This window comes from Furipterus horrens, unplaced genomic scaffold (genome assembly GCF_987537825.1).
Source record: "Furipterus horrens unplaced genomic scaffold, mFurHor1.1.pri manual_scaffold_5, whole genome shotgun sequence".
In the NCBI taxonomy this organism is placed as follows: Eukaryota; Metazoa; Chordata; class Mammalia; order Chiroptera; family Furipteridae; genus Furipterus; species Furipterus horrens.
The window spans coordinates 141,947,094-141,969,172 of NW_028327175.1; the positions used below are offsets into that span (position 1 = coordinate 141,947,094).

Sequence of the window (22,079 nt, forward strand, 5' to 3'; positions counted from 1 at the left end):
AACAAGAATGTTAAAAGTTGTTCTGGCTCCAAAATCTAACAAAGTGCTATTCTGCAACCCAACATGCATTTTGTTCTTGTTCAAATAAATAAAAAAATAAAATAAAATAAGGCACTTGAAGATGCCCCTTTCATCTTGAAATACATTACATATTCTAGACACTCTGAAAGATTAAAGGAGTGAACAGGCTTACTCTAATTTCCTATTTGTCCTTTGTGAGACCGTGGACAGACGGTTTTAATTTTCTGATCCCTTTCCTTAGATAAGACTTGTATGTTATTTCTTAAGTGCCTATTAAATGTTAGTAATTATATCTAATGTCAATGCCACTGGTGAAAAAATTTTTAACTGAGAAACTGTTATAAATGCTTTGACATGCAACAGGAAATACATTAGTGATGGGATGGGTGTATGTGGTGTCCGAATAATGGCCTCCCCAAAGCCTGTGAATGTGGTATCTGAAAGAGAATTTTTTTTTAAAAAAGGAACTTGCAGGCATGGTTAAGTTAATGATCTTAAAATGAAAATATTATCATGATTGTTCAGCAGGATCCAATGTAGTCACAAGGGTCTTCTAAGAGGGAGGCAGGATGGTCAGAGTCAGAAAGAGAGATTTGAAGATGCCACATTGCTGGCTTTGAAGATGGAGGAAGGAACCTGGAGCCCAAGAATACAGAGCTTCCAAATTGATTTTAGCCCAGAGAAACCTGGATTTCTGACCATAAGAACTGTAACATAATAATTTTTTGTTGTTTGAAACCAGTAAGTTTGTTGTAATTTGTTAAAGCAGAAACAGGAAGCTAGCACAGGGTGTCACGTGCTCTGGTTAAATGTTTACCTCTTCACTTTTGTTGTTTGAGAAAGTGTTTCTCTCATGCCTAGATCTATCTGCCTGCCACAGAACACTCGATAATAATAGGTAATAACTTCATAGTGCTCCGCATGGACTAGGCAGTGATCTAGGTACTTCCTATTTATTAACTCTTCACATCTCATTACCACTGTGAATAAGGTATAATTATTAACCCTATTTCTCCTAGAAAGCTAAGACAGAGAGAGGGCACAGAGCTAGTAAGTGGTACATCTAGAATTTGACTTCTGGATCAAAATGCTTTGTGTACTGATCTAAAAGTGTTTGCCTTTATACAAAGATAAGATCCAAGAGCCAATGGCCACTGGCTGCATTTCATCTTTCCCTTGCATGTTTCTCTCACATTTAGTATGCCAAGTGTCTTCTCTTATGGGGCTCCTTTCGACTTTCTCAGATTTTGAAATGTGCAAGAACATTATGAAAATAAACACCATCTACTAAGAAATAGCATATTCCCCAAATACCAGTCCTTACCTCCCCAAAGGAGGCATCAAATCAAATTTGCCATGAAGAAACTTGGTTATGCTCCAGTGGAGAGCAGAACAGAGCCTGGCAAATCCCTGCAGAGGTGGCTAGCATAGTCATTGTGCCAACATGGGTTTGATAAGTTTGTCTGTGTGGACTCCCTTAGGAGGACTCAGCCTTTGGTTCTGAGAATTCCAGAACCTGGAGAATCTGAAGAATGGGAAATAGAAAGGATGCCTGGCTTTCACTGTGTCTTCTCAGACAAAATGAATTTTATAAACTGAGCAAACTATTTAATGAGTGTGACCAGTCTACAGAAAACAACACCTACAGCCCAAATTTTAACAACAGCAGAAAATCATTTTCCTTACTAGACATCTATATTACAGTAGTCCCTATCTATATCGCGGTTCACTTATTGCGGCCTCACTCTCTTGCGGGATTTTTAAAAATATTATATTTAATTATTTATTGTGGAATTTTTTGCTATATTGCAGGATTTTGTGGTACTATATATGTATGTTGTTAAAGTTAGTAGGTTTAAGAGTGTAGAATATGTTTAAGAACATAAGTAATGTTTATAAAAGTGTGGAAAAGGTTAGTAAGGGAGTGGGAATGGTTAATAAGGGAATGGGAATGATTTATAACTGTGTGGGAAGGGTTTATAAAGCCTTAAAATATATATAAATACTAAAATAAATGTAAGGTTCCTACTTTGCGGATTTTCACCTATTGCGGGGGGGTCTAGAATGTAATATATGTGATAAGTGAGGGAATATGCTATAGAGATGTTTGCCAGTATTGGCATGGCCTAATTTAAACCTGTAAGGCACTGAGGATAAGATTAAGTAAGAAATTGTCAGGCAGTTGTTAAATACTCACTGCTTATTCAGTTCTGGATTAGGCCCCAAAAAGGTTTAAAATTGTCCCAGACCTCAAGGAATTTACAATAAATCATCGCTGAATAATGTTACCAAGATGGTGTGTGATGTTTGAAAAGCAACACATCTAGAGATGATTCTTGACTATGTGCTTATAGTTTAGAATTTATTTTATAGTTTTTCTGAACTCAACCAAGTCATCAGACACGACTGTTTTTCTAACTGCTCTTTATATACATGGCTGAGAGCTCCAGAGTATATCCGGCCACTAGACAGGTTTTTTTTTTTGAACATACACATACTCATCCAGAGCTGAGCTGCTTTCTTTCACTGAAGACAGTTGGATGGGGTATAAAAGTATAAATCTCAAACCCAGACAATGAGACCATTTAATCACCTGCTCAGGAATTTCTTTTCAGAGAGGGGTGGTGGAAGAGAGAAGGGAGGGAGGGAGGGAGGAAGGAAGGAAGGAAGGAAGGAAGGAAGGAAGGAAGGAAGGAAGGAAAGAAAGAAAGAAAGAAAGAAAGAAAGAAAGAAAGAAAGAAAGAAAGAAAGAAAGAAAGAAAGAAAGAAAGAAAGAAAAAGAAAGAAAGAAATGAAGGAAGGAAGAAAAGAGGGAAGGAGAGAGAAAGGAGGGAGGGAAGAAAAAGGATAAAAGCTTGTAAGAAAAACTAAGCCTTGAGGCATCTTCTTGTATGTTTATGTCATTGTAGTCTGATTACTGTCAGGGCTGTAGATGTGCACTATAATCAAGGAAGAAAATTAATAAGAACCATAAAGGTAAGTACCCAACTCTTGTCTTTGCTGTTTAAAGGAACATTCAGTTCATACAGTTACCAAAGACTACAAAGATGCTATTGGAGACAGAAGTGAGGGGAAGGGGATCCCACCTCTACTCAAATTGTCCCTTAATCAGGAAAATATAGAATTTTTACTACACATGATCCCTGTTAGAAAAACGATTGGCTTAATCCCAAATGTACAACTTTACGTTGCACTACATCACCATATTTGAACATTTGGATAACTGTGTTTTGGGGTTGATAAAAACTAGATGCAATTGACAAACTTCTGAAAAACACAAAGAAATCTGTTGTCGTTTAATCTTAAACTGCTTGAAAATTGTAAATAATCAACAGTGCCATTTCTTGCGCCATAAATAAAAAGATCAGACACAGGAGCATGAGTGAATAGATGGCCACAGCTGTAAAATAAAGCCATTCACTCTGGGACTTTTTTTCACAGGTCATATGTCAGCAATCTAGAAATACTCAAGGTATCCATCAAATGTATTTTTATTATGAACTGAGTTAGATCTTAGTTGCTGGAGGAGAGCAGACCAATGTAAAATCATTGAAGCTGATCGTTGACACTTGGGAATGAGAGTTTAAGGGCAGATTACCTTCATTCAGTACCTATCCTTGAAAAATCCCTGGGTCACCTGCTCTCTTTATCACCTGTCAGATGGTCAGTGGGGAGAAAGGAGGACCAGAGAGACTTCCCTTAAACATGCTCCTTTCTCCCTCAAACTGCTTCTGTGACAGAATGCTGCATGAATGTTCTACTCAAAGGATGTCCCCTAATCATGCTGCTGAATTGCTCAAATTAGCAGACATATCTAATGTATCAAAGGATTAAAGTAATTATGGTAATGCAGACTGCCAAGTTCCGCTGTGAAACACAGCCCTTGAGCCCGGTCTTTACTTCAATTCCTATCCCATTAACTCTGTTCATGGACTTGATTCTAAATACAACTTTGACTACCACAAAATCACTACTCCCTAGATCTATTTATGTACAATGGAAGCAATACCCTTTTTTTACTGCTGGCCACCTTTGTCTGAGAGTTCTTAAAAGGCCAGCCACTTCTTTCCGTTCTCAGCTCATTAGAAAATGCCAGCGGGACAGCAGGCTGGCACCTTCTGAGGAACGTGCAATCCGTGCCTGCATCCGCCTGCCCCCTTACACCAGCTCAGTGTCTCTGGAAGGCTCAGCAGTTGCTCTGAAGGCTGAGGGTGTTTATCTCCCACAGGCAGCTGAGCTGCCTCCCATTTCACGAGCAGAGCAGAGGAATGCCGTGGAAGAGACCCAGGCCTCTGGCCACCCAGATGAGAGAGTTTTGTGCTGAGGTCCCTATATGGCTGTGTTCGACTGAACAACCGGCTCAAGTTTGTCTTTGTTCCTTGTTTGGGAAGCAAGTGGGAGGAGAGCAGGCCAAGGGGCTATAAAACCCTTACGCGTGCAGCTTCCCTGACCATCACCCAGAGCCGATCAGCCCAGCCAGCACTGTCAGGGTAAGTGGCACAGCTCAGGGGTGTGACTTACAGATGCCAGCAGGTCTGATGTTACCCAGTATCATCAGACCTCATCCAAAGGGACTTGGCTGGGCTCATGCACTCTGAAATGTTTGAATGAAGACTGTACTACTAAAATGATTATATCTTTTAGCTCTAATTACCTCACATTAAAAGAAAGGCTGAGAAGCAGTTTGGTGAGAAGGAAAGGGAGAGGAAGATGAAATGAAATCTCTGGCACCTGTAAAACCTATTTATACTAAACCGACAGCCCAGATCTTGTTACACATTTCAGGGACAAAATTTAGCTGTTTGCATTTTTGTAATTTGCATAAGTTATACATTTATTTATATTTAGGCACTGGAAACTCCAGTATTTGAGATTCAGTTTTGGTGAGGAGCGTCTTCATTGGACTGGATTTTTGGTGCAGCAACAGTACCTGGAAGTGGGTTTTAGTTGCCCGCTCTTTGGTATTGGCTGTTTGTATTTGCTTCTGGTTTCCTCTGGCTCTAATTGGTAGTGTCTCTGTGGGAAAGGTTTGTCTCGTGTGTGCATCTGTGAGCTTACCGGTTAGGATGTACATCACGGTAGCCGGGTAGCTGGGTCGTTTGCAGCGGAGCGTAGCAGGAAACCAACTGAATCTTTTTCTGCAAATAAAGAGGGAGGGAGCAGAGCAAGAGCATCTGACAGCTGTTCCTGCCTCAGCCTGCTGGATGTCTGGTTCGCATTTCTGTCCAGCTCCTGACGCGGGCGGGACTGCGGAGCCTCCCCTGGCACCGCAGGCTGAACTTCGCTGCAAATCAGGGCTTGGCAGCTTCAGCCTGAAATTGGGAGTTTTCACGCTGAGATTTTTCCTTCTATTTTGTGACTCATGACTAAATATGGTTTGCTTTTCAAGACCAACGAGCTGGGAACTGCAACATTCTTCTCCCCCCCACCCCTCCCACTAGCTACTCATTTTTGGCACGAGATGCGCTGGGCTGGAGCAAACCCCCTGACCCGGGTGCAGTTCCAAAAGCAGACGTTCGAGTGCGTTTTACCTAATTAGGAAATGCTGTGCTGCAAACCGTTTTGCTCAGGCAGGTTAGATTAGAGTTGTAAACCACTGAGCGACTCCTTTCCGGGGACACAGAGACCTCTTCTGTAATAACAGCGCTCCGTTTAGAGACGATAAAATCCTTCCGGGACAGTTTTTGCCAAATAAAAGAGCATTTAATGAATTTTGAGCTTTTTTTCCTGCATGCTAGCTGATGCTGAGGGTCAGCCTGCTCTTTCAGCAGTATGTTCAAACACTCCCCCAAATCCTCCCTGACCAAGCAAAAGGGTTGTTAAGAATGTGTATTTATGCTGAACATCCCCTCGTATTTTTAAAGTGTCCCGTTGAAAGTATTTCATCCTGTTTTTAGCTCTTACCTTTGGTTCGGGAAGTCTGCTTAGCACATCCAAAGACAGCCTGTGACCCTGGGGCCGGAGCCTCTGGCAAGTAAATGCCTTGGACTCTTAACTGCTTTTCTGACGTGTCTGCCTTATATTCTTTCTTCACCTCTCTCCCAGCTTCTTACCCCGCTAGGAAAAAAGCCAGATCACATGAATGCCGTGTTTAGAGAGGGAAGGGGAGGACGAGAGAAGAAAGGCAAGCCTTTTACAAGGCCTGTTTTTGTTGAGGGCTTCCATCCTAAGCCTTGAGGCAGTGTAGAAAGAAAGCAAAGACTAGCAGCAAAAAGATCTGGATAATGATCATAATCATATAATGATATTTATACTAATCATTTAAAAACAAATATGTATTGAGAACTCATGATGTATATGACACCATAAATTATTTAAAATGCTTTTAAAAGATGTAATCCCCATAAGAATGCTATGTGGTACGTACTGATATTATTGCTGTTTTAAAGACTTAAAAAAAAACTCTGTTATTTAGCTATATTAAATCGTTTACTAAGCCACAGAGCTTCTAACTGGTGAAACCTGGATCCCAAACCAGGCAGTCAGACTCCAGAGTCTAAGCTTGTCATAACTGTGCTCTGTAATCGCCACTGCCCTAACTTTTCCAGTCTGGGGACCTCGGACAAATCATTTAACTCCTTGACTCCTGGTTTCCTTGCTTGTCAGTTGAAGGTAATAGTGCATTCCCTGCATTTTTAACCATAGCATCTCAGTAGGGGTTCATGTCCTTTGGAAAGGGTCATGTGACATGAGGCCCTCCTGTGAAAGTTCTCAGCATTTGGAAAGACGCAGCATTGATTTCATGCTTTTAGTCTTTTCTTACTTCATAAAAATTTTCTTAAAAGAGTTGTCTTTTATATGTAGGTCGGGGGTGCAGTGAGCTCACCAACTTAGAAGAATCTTCCTTATCTTGAAATTCTAAGATCTCAAAAGTCAGGCAGAGAATTCCAGATGTCTCTGTCTTTACAGGATGTTTCCACCTCATTCCACTTGGAAAAAGTGGAAGGGAATCTGGATCGAAAGCCGAGGGGTAGTAGCTCTGGTTCAACTCTGCCTCTAACACTGTGTGTGTCCTTGAGCAAATCACTTCCCCTGGGTTTTCTCATTTGTAAAAATAAGGGCATTGATAAAAATCTTCTCTAACAGACCTTCAATATCCCAAATCTGTAAGTTGTTATTTTTGTCCTCGCCTTCCCAATTTTGTCATAGGATCCAAGCTTAAGAGTAGGATATTTAAAATATTATTTTATTACTTAAAGAATATACATTCAATTTAGAAAATATAAAGACCCCAGGGAATAGATTTAAAAACACCTACAAAACCTACTACTTCAAAATAACCTTCATCAGTATCTTAGTAAATATGATTAATCAATCTCTCTGTAATGTATAAAAATATATTTCACTGGGGTCATTCAATGTTACTTTCTCTAACGTATTACTCTTACACTGGAATACACTTGTAGCTTGTCTGTTTATTGATCTCTCTTGATGACAGCAAAGTATTCTACTTCATGGTGTATAATTTACTGGATTCTCCCTCACTTGTTGGACTTTTAAGTTAGCCATGATTTTTATTAATGGAGAATAACTTTGGCCCTTAAAATTTAAAGCACCTTCTTATTAGAAAGTTTTTTTTATCGGTTCTAGTGTTTCTCCAAGGATAAAATGAAAGTTGTCGGGATTTAAAAGAGATTTTTCTTCTAAACATTTTACATTAAACATTTCAGCCTTTCAACATTTCCAAATTTGTACATGCTGCCCATTCTTCAAAATTTACATTTAAATTTTTTCTTAAAGTTATATCTTTAAAAATGTGAATTGAGGTAGATACTGACAACAACTTTCAAATACTTCTTTAACATAATGACAAGTGACTTGTCCCTGTGGAGATCTGGTCTCACAGTCTGAGATTCCCATCTGTGCTCTATAGCTGTTCATTCATTTGCTCATGTAGTCGATGTTTAATGGGCTTATGAGCACATGAGACATGCCGGTCACTGTGCTAGAGGCCAGTTGTATGAACACGAAAGTCTGAATTTTGACTTATAAAAAGCTAGCAGTTTAATTAAAGTACTTTGAGATAAATGCTATGTTAGATAAGGGCCAGCCAAGAGTGCTCTAGGGGTATAAAGCAGGGGCCCCAAACCCAGCTTGGAAGGTGGGAGCGGTCAGGTAAGTGTCACAGCTGCTGGGTTACAGCTGGGGCAGCTTCCCACCCTGTCCCCTGCAGGACCTTGTGAAGTAGCTTCAGCCAAGATGTGTGAAGAAGAGGACAGCACCGCCCTGGTGTGTGACAATGGCTCTGGGCTCTGTAAGGCTGGCTTTGCTGGGGACGATGCTCCCAGGGCTGTTTTCCCATCCATTGTGGGACGTCCCAGACATCAGGTGAGAAAAATTCTATTTGGAACAGAGAGAAACAGGGCTATAGATTAGGTCCCTCTATGTCTGTAGGTCTATGAGTATCCACAGATTGTCGATGGCTTGCTGCCCAGAAATTATGTAACCTTGCTAAAAATATACTTCTGATGATTAATGTCAAAGAATAAGTGCCATTTTATATGGAACATAAATTATCTGGTGAATGTCTATCAGATATAAGTCCATCCCTTTTTCCTAAGTTTTTTGTTTAAATATAATCATCGTCATTATCATCGTCATCATCATCATCAAAAATAGTTACGAGTTACTTGATGTATACCATACCTACTCTTTGGAGGGAAACTACACTAAAAGCTCCGGCCATTCATTCTCAAAGAGCTTGATGTTAGACAAATGTAAAATTTGTTACCAATTGTAATTTTATGTATGGTTAGCTGTCAATAAAATATGTCTAGACAGCCACATGGTAATTTTTTATATAATGTTATATATTAACAAAATGGTGGTGGCAGCCACATGATAAAAACTGAGAATTTCATCTAAAAAATACTCCTTCACATCAGAAATGTATTTTGCACACCGAGCCTTTCTGATTGATATTTATGGCTTTCTGTTTGGTGCATATTCACAACAAGTAGTAGAAGCCTTGCTTAATGAATGAATTCTGTTTCTTTGTTGAACATACAGTAGAGATATTTTTGTGGATCTATAGTAGCTGTGACCATTTTTGCAATTATAGAGCAGGAGAATTCCTTCTTTTCTTCTTTTTTAAAGTATCATCTAATGATTAAAAAAATCTGACAGTTGTCTTAATGTTGAGCAGTATGAATTAATCCATCAGAAATCAAGCACCAAATGGTCATTTGTAGATATAATACTTTTGTTCATAATGGTTAGAGAATAATATTCATATACTCTTGAGTAAGTGACAACTTTAAAAGTTGCCTCTTTATTAGAGGCAGAATGCCATTTAACTTGTATGTAAAATTTCACACGTTCATTAAACAAATCATTATTGCATGATAAATATATGCCAAGCGATCATTTATAGTGGCAAACCAGGCAGATACAATCTCTGCCCCAGTAGAGCTAGCTCATCAAGGAACACAGAAGGTACAACACACATGTAAAGTCATGTTACCCATGGGGTCCTCTGCCATCTGGAGGCCGATTCAGATCTATTTCCAATCGACTGAAGGATGTTACTTAAGAAAATAGTGACCATAAGACTCAGCTTATTGTTGGTACCAAATGGGAACTTTATCTTGCAATAACTTAACCCTTTGTGATTGTCACTGATTCATAAATTCTGGGGGAGGCTGACTTATAATGCACTGAATCTTCTTAGGGAGTGATGGTGGGAATGGGACAGAAAGACAGCTACGTGGGTGATGAAGCACAGAGCAAAAGAGGCATCCTGACCTTGAAGTACCCGATAGAACACGGCATCATCACTAACTGGGACGACATGGAAAAGGTACTGGAACCTCCCTGTGGGTTGAGCCCTCAGGCTGCACAATGCCTGTGGGCCCTGATTCAAAACATCCTGCTACAGTTGAGCAATTGTGCTTTTACTTGTTAATGTTTATTCTAGAGGATCACTAACTGAGAAAAAAATCCGGAGGTGCTTCTTAAAAAAACAACAACAACAAATTCTTTGCCTAAGAGGGTTTATAAATGAATTAGAGAAATACAGTTCAGTTGGTGAGAACAGGCCTCCTTTGCCAGCAGTGGAAATTGATAGTCAACTGCTCAGTTGAGTGGGTTACCTCCTGGGCCCTGCTTGGTCTAAGCAGCAGCCAAGAGGTGGTCCTTCTTCCGTCAGAGGCTATGGGGCTCTGCCTCTCAGTGCGGTGCAGCTGCAGAGCAGCTAAGGAGCTGGGAGTAGCCTAACCCCATGCATTCTTGAAAGCTTTTCATTAACTCACACTGCTTTTTTAAAAAAGTTTTTGTTTCACTATAGAAAAGAGGGCTGTGACATTGTAGATCTGGCACCTTCCTGTTTGTCCCTCAACATGTTGAAGCACAACGGACAAAGATTTTAAAGAAATATTTTAAAAAGCATCTGTGTTGCATTTAAGTAAAGTCTTTTTTTTTCCAGGCCCATGTAAAAGAGCTAATGAGAAGACAAGTTAAATCCTAGGATTTTGATGTTTTATTAGGCATCATAGAAACACAAAAGGTCAGAGGAAAAACAGAAAAAATAATGAGAAAGTGACAAAAAGTTTTTTTAGTGCAGCAAAATATATTAGAACCACAACATCTGGACTCTTATTTATCAGCCCTGTACACACACACACACACACACACACACACACACACACTTAAAAGAAAAATAGTGTTGCTAGAATTTATCAGTAATAATGTTGGAACTTTGGTTTCGCCACAAAAATTGCATTTTGTTAGGTTTGCTTGGTCTAAGGTCCTGGATTTGGTTAACACGGTGATTTGCACTGAGGAGAAGATATTAATAACAATGAAAAAATATTTTTTTGGATTTTCTCCATGGAGCTGCCAGCATTTCAAAATGTATACCACCTCCCCACCCCCAACCCTGGCTGTGTTGCTTAGTTGGTTGGAGTGTCGTCCTGTACGCCAAAAGGTCAGGGCATGTACCTAGGTTTTGGGTTCAGTCCAGGGCAGGGCGGGTACAGGAGGCAACTGATCAATGCTTCTCTCTCAACTCATTGTCTCTCTCTCTCCCCCTCCCTTCCTCTCTCTCTAAAACAATAAATAATCCTTGTATCCTTGGGTGAAGATAAAAAGAAAAAAAGAATGTATGCCCCTTGAGAAAGTTCTTTAGATTGAATAAATCATTTCATAATTTCTAAAAGTTAAATTCAAAGTGGAGAGAGAGAGGGAGAGAGAGGCGATTGATTGATTACTTTTAAAGTGATTTAGAGTAACCACAGTAATATGACTGGCATGATTTCTTAAGTACTCTAGTACTTTTTACTCCATCAAAGAACTTTCAGAAGTCTCTCGTTTCCTTTCCAGAAACCACAAATTCAAAACCTAAGAAACTGGAACAAGATAAAGAGTGTATAAAGTTGATCTGGCTTTGGTTAGTTTGTAATCTTTCACCAGCAAGTTCTTGTTTTGTCTTAATCTGGATAAATCTGATATTCCTGGTGCTAGAGGAGAATTTTCATGCTTCTAAAAATAATTAACTTATCCCTTTGCACTCTGGTTTCTTCATGGCATGCAGGGCTTGAAGAGAAAGCAAAAGTGCTCTTATGTCCAAAGTACCTTCACACAGATGCACTATAAGTAGTCGTTGGCTTTGGAAACACCTGAAGGTCAAAGGTGTGCCCATGAACGCAATGTCCAGAGTGTCCCAGCTGAGGCAGGCTTCTCCCAAGCCTGGAGAGCAGCTAGAGGGGTGCAGGGGATGGAGATTGGAAGCAGGGTACCCTGTCTTCTCTTAGCATACACTGCAGGGGGAAATTTCCCAAAAGTATTAAAAATGGCAACTAGGTCTTCAAGTCAGCTTCATCCATCCATTTATGTTTTCATTCAGTTGCCCTTTTCCTTGACTAAACTAAATAATTTCCCCATGAACACTAACTAAAATAGAAGTAGGGGGTAAAGAAGACACAGCTGAATAATACTAGCATTTACTCTGGGCCAGGCACTGGGTTAAATAGTAACTCTAGGCTTTCCTTATTTAGTTCTCACAAGACATACTAATGATTTTCATATTAACCACGGTGAGACTGGAGCTGAAAAGGGTTAAAGTTTGCCTGAGCTCACACAATCAAGAAGTGATCGAGCTGGGATTTAAACCCAGGTTTGAGGCCAAAGCCTGCATTCTTAACCACTATACCATCCTGCTTCGCAGGCCTGGGTTTGGGTTTCTGTTCATTCATCTACCAGCATAAATCCTGGGGTAAGTTCCTCAGCGTCTGGAGCTTCAGTCTCTGCACTAGTGAAAATGTGGACACATAATGAGCTCTTGGTCCTGGTTCCATTTAGCTCATTCTGGTCCCTTCTGGGCACCTGCAGTGCCCCCACAGCATCACGTCATTGTGCTTCTCCCCTGTTGCCCCGCCTAGATCTGGCACCACTCTTTCTACAATGAGCTTCGTGTTGCCCCTGAAGAGCATCCAACCCTGCTCACCGAGGCACCCCTGAACCCCAAGGCCAACCGGGAGAAGATGACCCAGGTAAATACCCATGCCAGGACCCAGCACACTGGGTTCAGAGGGGACTGTACAAGGCAGCAGACTGGCAGCTTTCCAGGAATTTAGGGACTCCAGAGGACGGGGACATCCTAATGGGGCTCACATTGTTACTGCAGGAACTACACCCCTTTCACTTCCAAGAACAATAAGACATTTAAAAGATTTCATTTAAAAAAGTGACATGTTCAGGTTAAAAATGAGTAAGGAAAAGTCATTTCAAAATGGAGGATGATGCTCAGTGGGGAATTTTGGTTCTGGAGTTCTAGGTTTGAAAACTGGATCTAGCACTTATTAGCCATGTGACTTTAAACCATCTGTTTAATTTCTCAGATCCTCAGTTTTGTCCTTTAAAAGTTGGAAATATTAGTATTATTATTTTTCAGAAGATTGATGTGAAGATTAGTTAGGCAAATGGTAAGTGTATACCATGGGGTTTGATATACTAAACATTCAACAAGTAATAGTTATTATTGTCTGTATTGTGACTTGTTTGAAGCTCAAAGACTTCACAACAGAAAACCATTTGTTCCACCAGCCAGACAAAGTTTCCGGTTTGGATGAGCTATGCAAGAACAACACCTACTGTCAATTTCATGCTCACTGTGGTTAGGCACTGAGCTAAGTATTTTACATGCATTGTCTCTTTAAATCTTAACAATGTGTGAAGCAGGACCTATTATTACCAAATTATGTAAATGAAGAAATCCGAGGCTCAAAATACACTAGGTGAATGTTCTAAGGTCACACAGCTAGAAATGACAGAGCCTGGAATTGACCCTAAAGACTCCAAGGCCTTCTCCTGGGAGGAGCTCCCCGTGCTGACACCAACACCAGGGTTATTCTCTAGGGAAATGTCTGTGTGCTGGGAACCACTCCATGTAGCAAGGCATGTTGTTTCTGATGGGCATTATTGTTCCTGTGAATGGTGTGAAGACAGAAAAATAGTTGAGAATTATGGCTCTCTAGTAAATGATGTCAGATATTCTAGCAAACAGTTGGAGCTGGGAGGGTTTTGCAGATGGAGAAATGGGGGCCTGGCATCTCAGAGTGTGCACACACTCGTCATGGGTGACTTAGAGGGTCTCTGGTTCTAATCTTGTGCCTGACTGCATGAGCTGAGTGTTGGCATTCATGTGTGCTCCTCTGTTGCTGGCAAGTAATTCTCATCTGCCAGCAAACAGGGCTTCTCACCCTGTATCCAGAGCGGCCGCGGATTCTCGGGCTGGCACTGAGCCAGCCACGACATGAAAAAGTGGAACCTCAGACAAGCCACAGAACTAGGTTGATCACAACCAATTTGAACTTCAGGTGTAAAAGGCTTCCTTCCTTGTACCAGAGAAGTCAAGATCTGCATTCATCAACAAGAAGGCACTTTCTTGAATGTGCTTGGTAAGACTGGCAGCATCACTAACTTAGGTCTTTGGATTGCTTTGCAGATTATGTTTGAGACTTTCAACGTCCCAGCCATGTATGTGGCTATTCAGGCAGTGCTGTCCCTGTATGCCTCCGGACGTACAACTGGTAGGTGTGTCTGGGAGGAATGGGAACCTCCATTGAATACACCATCAGCTACGGGATTTGATGGCTATAAATATGTGGGTTGTGATGACTGAGGATTACTCAGAATTGACACGGCTAATCCCAACCCTCACAGATCTTTTTATCACCTGTAAAAATTAGCCCTTGAGTTTGTATTTCAGGCAGGACTTCTATTGTTTTTCTCTTCCTACCCTTTCTCTTCCCCAAGTCTGTCTCCGTCTCCTACCCACAAAATGCTTTCTTTTCTTTCTTTCAAATTAGAAGCATAGAAATTCCCCCTCTACTAAACCAGCAAATGACCACATGCCAGCTGCCGTGGTGACTTTTATTGTGCCCAATTGTCCCCCAGGCATTGTGCTGGACTCTGGAGATGGTGTCACCCACAATGTGCCCATCTACGAGGGCTATGCCCTGCCCCACGCCATCATGCGTCTGGACCTGGCTGGCCGAGATCTCACAGACTACCTCATGAAGATCCTGACAGAACGTGGCTATTCCTTTGTGACTACAGGTGAGGCCTATGGGGATAGAAGGGAGAGGGTAGAGGCTCTTAGCAACATACAGATCCACAGTGGCTAGCCAAGGAAATAATGAAAGCGAGCCCTGTGGGCGGCATGGCCTGACTGCAATGCCCAGAGCCAAGCGTGCCTGTAAAAATTAAAAAAAACTGGGTAAAATTGCAAAATGATTATAGACTGTTCCTTTGACAAGAACAGTAATAACCATCTAATATGATGAATATGATGAACTAGTCAAAGTTGTATTTTCTGAACATTTTAAAATCCCCTCCATTCACAAATAGAAAGGAGAGAGTGAGGAGACTGAAGATAGTGTGCCGTGGTGATTGGCAATCTTTGGAAACATCTAGACTGATTTTGGGGGCCAATTCTGCCACTCACTTGCTATGTGACCTTGTACAAGTCTCACAGTCTCACTAAGTCTAGTCTCTTCATCTGTAAAATGGAGGTGATCATGGACCAACTCTGACATGACTGTTGGGAGTATTACATGAGATGCTGCATGTGGAATACCCAGCACAGAATAAGCAGGCAGTAGTTATTAGCTGGTGTGAAGGCCAACCCAGTAGGCAGTGGTATGCATATCTTTGGACTCTGACCTGGTGCTACCTGGTCTCCACCCACAAGAGGCAGAGGCAGAGACAGAGGCAGAGGCAGATGTTATAGAGACATTGGGACGTCCTCAGTGCCCTTGGCCCTAGCTGCCTGCCCTGCCCTCACCACTTTGGTGTTGTCTAAATGTTTCGGTTTCTGAACATGCCTGTGGCTTGTTCTAGACTCCAAGTTTGAGCCCTGAAAATGTTGCAGTCTCCTTCAGGAGAGTTAAATTAATTTTATGCCTGACTCTGCTCCCCACAAACAACCCCCAAGATACCTCCAAAATGTTCCCAAATGGAACCAATAGCTTAAAGCCTTAGCATGCAGGAGTGGGAAAGGTTATCTGCTTGCCAACTCTGCCATCTCTCCTTCTATATGCACCACTGGAGACTCTTGGAAGCTCCGGTCCTGAGCAAGGGCCCGCCTCTCTAGAAGGCAACAAATATGCCAAAGGTTTGGACTGGAATCTACCTGGACCAGGTGACATGGATTGCCAGAGCTTTTTGAAAACTGTGGGGGCACCAAAGGGACTGCTTCAGCATCACTTCCAGATCAACCAAAAATCCAAAATAACTAATTGTTATTAAAAAAATTATAACAGAGAGTGATCAGTTAATCCTACAAAGACACAATGTACAAAAAGATTTCCTGCTCTGGGCCTTTCTCTAGCTAGCTCATTTCATTCTGGTCACACATATGCCAGACATTATTTGCTGAGTCTACCATGTGTGAAGCACTCTGCTAGGAACAGAAGTGGACCTATAATTTAAGTACCATCAGGGATTTGGGGTTGCAGAATATCAAACTTAGCCACTGTTCTGAAGGAACCCATATTGTGGGAGACAGGACAGGTGGATTTTTTTCTACCTGTAGAAACCCTAACGTCTGTATCTCAACAGCTGAGCGTGAGATTGTCCGAGACATCAAGGAGAAACTATGCTATGTAGCTCTGGACTTTGAAAATGAGATGGCCACTGCTGCGTCCTCCTCTTCCCTTGAGAAGAGCTACGAGCTGCCTGATGGGCAAGTGATCACTATTGGGAATGAGCGCTTCCGCTGCCCAGAGACCCTGTTCCAGCCGTCCTTCATTGGTAGGCAACAACGCCCTGTCCTGGGAAAGCGAGATCACCCTATCCTCCCCTACGCAGCCAGCTTTGGGCAATGAGTACTCTTCCGCATGTGGGCACATGTGCTGGGGCCACAAGACCAAACACATTTCTAAACCAGGACGAGGCTAAGAGTGTGACATTTTTCAAGTGAGAACACGTAAGAAGGCCAGGAAAGGAGTTTCCTTTCCAAGAAAACACCATGTTGTGATTAAGCTAGAAGCATTCTTGGTGTGTGGTATAGGGTGAAGGTAAATATTATTTGTGCTTAGGACACAGTGGAGCCACTGGACAGATGGGAAGGGTGTGCTGAATGCTGAAAGTTTGGAATGGCAGAGGGAGAGGAAAATGAAAGCACCTGTTCCTACATTAGCATTGACCTTGAGAGAAAGGTTAGCATAGCTGTTTACAGAGGGCAGGCCCCAGGAGGGGTGAGCCTGGGTTTGAGTGCTAGCTCCGCGTTCATGTCCTTGGGAAAAATCACTTAACTTCCCTAAGCCTCGGAGTCCTCATCTATAAAACGAGGATTGTAACAGTGTCTCTGTCACAGGGTGGCTGTGGGAATTACATGAGATATGTGTGGAGCACTTAGCCTAGTGGCTGACCAAAACGAGCATGCAATAATTACTAGATACTGCCAGTTATTAATAGTTAGGTATTTTTATTACTATTGCTACTACTATTTTTATTATTATTTATCACAACACTGCAAAAGGTCAAGGGCCATCTAGAGGCTCTTTTCAAAAGACACACATCAGGAATTAACAGAAAGTTTAAATTAAAGAGAATATTATCAAGATTGGAGAGAAAAATGAGTCTTTGTCCAAATAGGATGAAGCCCTTTTCTGAGGATTCTGTACCATTTTGCTCTGAGGGGTGAAAACAAGGTGGCAGCCAAAAAGAGACTTGGGAAAATTCTGAACAATGGCTGTGACCCTGGCTCAGTGTGGAACCTTCCACAGGGAGTCTCAAGGCTTTGCCCCTGATTTAAACCATAAGTAGCAGTAAGTCTATTAAAAAGCATGATGTTGTAGCCCCCATTCCCTAGAGGTGCTGCAGCAGGGCCTCCTCACTGGAGAAGAGGTAGAGGATGTGAGCATTACAAGGACCTTTTGGTCTCTGAGATGCGTGGTCCCTAGATTATTATGTCTGCTTAGCTTCAATGAGTGTAAGATCTTCCATGTCTGATCTGGGTTTTACCCTCCAACCAAGGACTATGGCCTGTGTCTCTGTTCCAGGGATGGAGTCCGCTGGCATCCATGAGACCACCTACAATAGCATCATGAAGTGCGATATTGACATCAGGAAGGACCTCTATGCTAACAACGTCCTCTCTGGGGGCACCACCATGTACCCTGGCATTGCTGACCGCATGCAGAAAGAGATCACGGCCCTAGCACCCAGCACCATGAAGATCAAGGTACAGTTCAGTGACAGACCCCATGGATATGCTGCTGGTGGTGCCAACCCTATTACCAGATGTGAAGGACTTTTCAGGGGCCATATCTTGGTTACATGTGCTCAAAGATTTTAGGGCCAGGCAGTGGGTCCAAGTCCATAAGTTCCATACTTTATAGGCTATAAGTCAATCCAGTTCATAAAAGAAGTCAAATTATCTTGTACAAAATTTAATCTATCATTATCTTTGTCTATTAGCTACTTTAGCAGCTGTGATAGAGGTCAACAGAGCTGCCCATGTGCCCATGCTCTTTAGAATACATATTTTGTTGTGTTTCCTCATCACAAAATAGGGCATCTCATGTGTATAATATTTTTAAAAATTACAGAGGAGCCAGATATATTTCTGAAGAGGTTTAAGCCCTGTAGACTCAATAGCATATACTCTTCTTCCACTATTGAACATGATCACATCTCAGTGGCCAGGAAGAATTTGATCTTTGTCTCTCTGCACACCTTTTGATACGGGGGCTCAAAAGCACAGAATGACTCCAGGATGACCAAGCTCAGTCCCAGAGCCACCCAGGATCCCTGTATTGTATGAGTTTTGAGTCTCAATCAAGGGAACCCAAAGATTAAACAGAGATCATTTTTTGGAGGCATACTTGCATGTGACTGGTGACTTCGCAGAAGCCGTTATCACTCTGTGAAATCAGAAGGCCATGCTGGGGCCCTTTGACTCCTGTCACACAGAGCAGGAGAAGGGGCAGCCCAGATGTAGTTCACACAGATAGGAAGTATTTTAACAAGTTCTGTTACTTGCACTACCTTCTCTCTCTTTTTTTTTTTTTTTTGGAAAGACTATGCAGGTCACATAAAAGAGCACTATCTCTCTGCAGTATCAGCTCTACAAGACTGCAGGATGAGAGAAGGGACTCTTTTCTGAGGACTGGTGCTCCTTGGGTACCCCTCTGATCTGCTCTGACCCCCTTTCCCTCCCACACTGAGGAAGGTGGATGAAGCCAGCTACTGGGCTCACTGACAAAGCCGACCTAGGTTGGGGATGTGTTACAGAGAGAGGCTGTAGCTTGAGCTGAAAGTTGCTAGTTCTCCAAACTTGGCTTCTTCAATAGAAATGAACATGGAACTTTGGGCTCCAGTGTGGTAAGAGAAAACCATAAGAAATCTAGGACAGCAAGATCTTGGCATTAGGGGAAACTGAAACTGGATGAGGGATCTACAGGAATTCTGTACACATTCTTTACAACCTTCCTGTAAACCTAAAATTATCCCAAATAAAAAGGTTACTTCTAAAATATAACCAAACCAAACCAAAACAAAACAAAAAACAAGACCAAAAACCTGGGAGAGGTCTGGGTTTGAATACTGGGTTTGACATACACACAACCAGTATGAGCTAGGCCAGTTACTTAAACATCTTTGTCTCTGTTTCCTCATCTGTACTATGGGGGTAATTTAATACTCTTAGAAGTGGTTATGAAAATGAGATAATACATGTTAGGACAAATGCTTAGCATAGTGCCTGGCACATAATAAGTGCTCAGTAAATAGTAACTACTCATATTAAAAATAAATGTTCAACCAGAGCTTGAGGGATAAACAGGAGTTAAATCTTTTATCATGGTTTCAGAAACACCTTGTCTGTTTGGCTGAAATGTCCATATTCATTTCTACCCAAATATCGAAGTCTGGAGTGGAATTTAAAATTGCTCAACTGTGACTATTTTGGGGGTTACTGTAGGTAGACAAGAACTCTGGCCTGATTCACTGCTCTCTCTGCCTAAATCACTCAATTATTTAAGAACTTTTAGCATGCCCTTCCGTGTCAGGCCTGTGCCGTGGGTAAGGCGAGGTATGGCAGTGTAACCGGGACCTATCCCAGGTAAATGGTCATCCCAACAGGGAACCCTGAGCCCCTCATTGATAAACAGTGCATCTCAGTGGACTTAATCGGGTAGGAAAAACCCTGTATTTCTCACTGAAAACACTGGTGGCTGTTTCTGTACAAAGTATGTCGTGCTGAGTTCTGAGGTACAGCTTTTGAAAATCAAAGACATCATCAGGGCTCTTCAGTGGAGGCCTTGCAGGATTTGGGGCCAACTTTCAATTTGCACAACAGCAGACTGGATGTGGTAGAGGTGTAAGAAATGCTTTGAAACAGATTGTGTAAAGGAAACCAGAAAAACAAATGTGCTCACTGGAGAATCTCTGCATCTGAAAGCTATTAACACCCCCTTAGGTTAGTGTTTAGGTTACGCATCTGCCAGCCCAGACTGTCCCCCATGCCCCCAAAACCTCAGCCAGACCCACCAAATCTGGACTCTTGTAGAAGCCCAGGCCTGCCCTGGTGTACTAACAGCCCTTCTTTCTCACCCTGACCAACAGATCATTGCTCCTCCAGAGCGCAAATACTCTGTCTGGATTGGCGGCTCCATCCTGGCCTCTCTGTCCACTTTCCAGCAGATGTGGATCAGCAAACAGGAGTATGACGAAGCCGGGCCATCCATTGTCCACCGCAAATGCTTCTAAAATACTTCCCTGCTCTCTTTGTTTCCGGCACACAACTGTGAATGTTTTGTGGAATAATGCCTTCAATTCTTCTCCATATCATTCCTAGCCAAAGCTCTGACTTGTTGCCTATGTGTTTTTTAATAAATCTGAAATATGTTACCTTTAACCTGTAGCCTTGGTCTCTAATCATCAGCAGCTGTCATGCACCCGTTATAGCGTGGCTCCCTCTAGTGGTAAAGCCGGATACATGACATGACTAGGATATATATTTAAGTTTCCCAGGAAAGGGTAGAATCACATTCATAATATGGTAAGTTCCAAGTAAATGCTGTTAGTAGAAAAAAATTTGAAAATACACAGGAGATTAATATAAACATAGATTAAAGTCTACCAATAGGATAATCCACACTGAATTCACAACTAGCTGAGTCATTATATTACTTTGCTCTCTTAAAACCTCAGGTAGCCTAATGAGTGTGTATGTGTTTACATACATTCATACATATTATACATACACACATATATGACTTTTAATACCTATAAGACATTAAACTTAATAAATATATTTTAAGAGACAGTATGACTTTGAAGTTTATCAGAGGAAACAGATTTTAAAAAATCATTAAGAAGCACTGTTCTGAAATCTCATTACATATCTGGATCACCTGTTTCTCTTCTCCTGATCAACATTTGTCTCTGAAAAGGATACTAAAGATACCATAAAGGATGGGATAGATAATATTTTCTAAGGACTACTGGTGTCAATCGTCATACTGAGGGTTTTACATATAACTTCACTCATTTGTTCTTCACAATTACGTGGCGAAAATATTATCATGCTCATTTTATAGATGAAGAAAGAGAAGTTGTTCCCTTAATATCATTACATAGGGGAGCTGTCAAGTTCAACTTCTCTTATCCATCTGACTTGAGAGGTACAGCTTCCCTGTGCTTAAGGGTCTTCGTCTCAAAGCACTTTTCTACCCAGGCAGTTCAGCAACCTGGGCAGCTCACCGCTGCTGTAAGTGACTGAGTGGGGTCAGCTGCCACTGGTTGTCCATGGGGCTGCAGGGTCTCTGTTTGTGGCAGCAGCTCACTGTAGAGATCTTGGGGCCCCATATTTAATGTCTATTTGGTCTAGACAAGCCAAGGATCCCCTGGTCTTCTCTGGCTCTGTAGTTTAAGCAAATTAGGATTAATACTATAAATAATAAGAGCTGGCATATGCTGGCTACCAGTCATGATCAGAGCCTGCACCAAGTCCTTTATATTAGGAACTCCTTTTATCCTAAGCAGCCCTATAGAGTGGGTATTCTTACTGCCTTTTTACAGATAGAACAACTGAGGCTATGAGTGGTAGTGGTTCAGGAATACACCTAATGCCATACCTGAACTTGCTTCCTGACCCACATCCAACCATTAGGCTAGCATTTCTCAAAGGACAGGCCACATAGGTCAACCTCATCAGGGACTTGTTTTAAATGGGCAGATTCCTGGGCCATATGCAAAGCCTGCTGAACTGAACCTCTGGAGCTGAGGCTAAGGACCTGAGTTTTAATCAGATTTCTTTGCTGATTCTTTTGCACATAAAAATTTGAAAACCACTGTTACATGCTATAATTGAGAGAAAAATTCCAGTTGTAAATGTATGTTTATTGTGCAAGGAAACTTTATACCTGCTATACTTAAACTGAAGGATTAGTTTATAGATACTTGCAACAGATCAGTTTCATAACTTAAGCAAAAAATACCAAAGATTTCTGTCATCACTACAGGGTTTCCTATGCACCTCTATGTTCACAGCAGCATTATTTACAATAGCCAAATACAGGAAACAACCCAAGTGCCCATCAATGGATGAG

The 22,079-nt window shown here is 41.7% G+C and overlaps 1 protein-coding gene across 2 annotated transcripts; it reads left to right on the top strand.

The window, feature by feature from the left end:
* Positions 1–4,431: 4,431 nt before the first annotated feature.
* Positions 4,432–20,383, top strand: ACTA2 (actin alpha 2, smooth muscle). 2 transcript variants are annotated; one of them, XM_090278001.1, is made up of 9 exons: positions 4,432–4,511; positions 8,195–8,349; positions 9,692–9,820; positions 12,399–12,509; positions 13,964–14,048; positions 14,416–14,577; positions 16,081–16,272; positions 17,526–17,707; positions 20,092–20,383. In XM_090278001.1, the coding sequence occupies exons 2-9, from the start codon at positions 8,221–8,223 to the stop codon at positions 20,233–20,235; spliced, it is 1,134 nt and encodes a 377-aa protein (XP_090134127.1). In that variant the 5' UTR covers positions 4,432–4,511; positions 8,195–8,220; the 3' UTR covers positions 20,236–20,383. The 2 variants fall into 2 exon arrangements, with proteins under 2 accessions (XP_090134127.1, XP_090134129.1); XM_090278003.1 differs by lacking the exon at positions 4,432–4,511 and adding an exon at positions 5,953–5,995.
* The last annotated feature ends 1,696 nt before the right edge of the window (positions 20,384–22,079 follow it).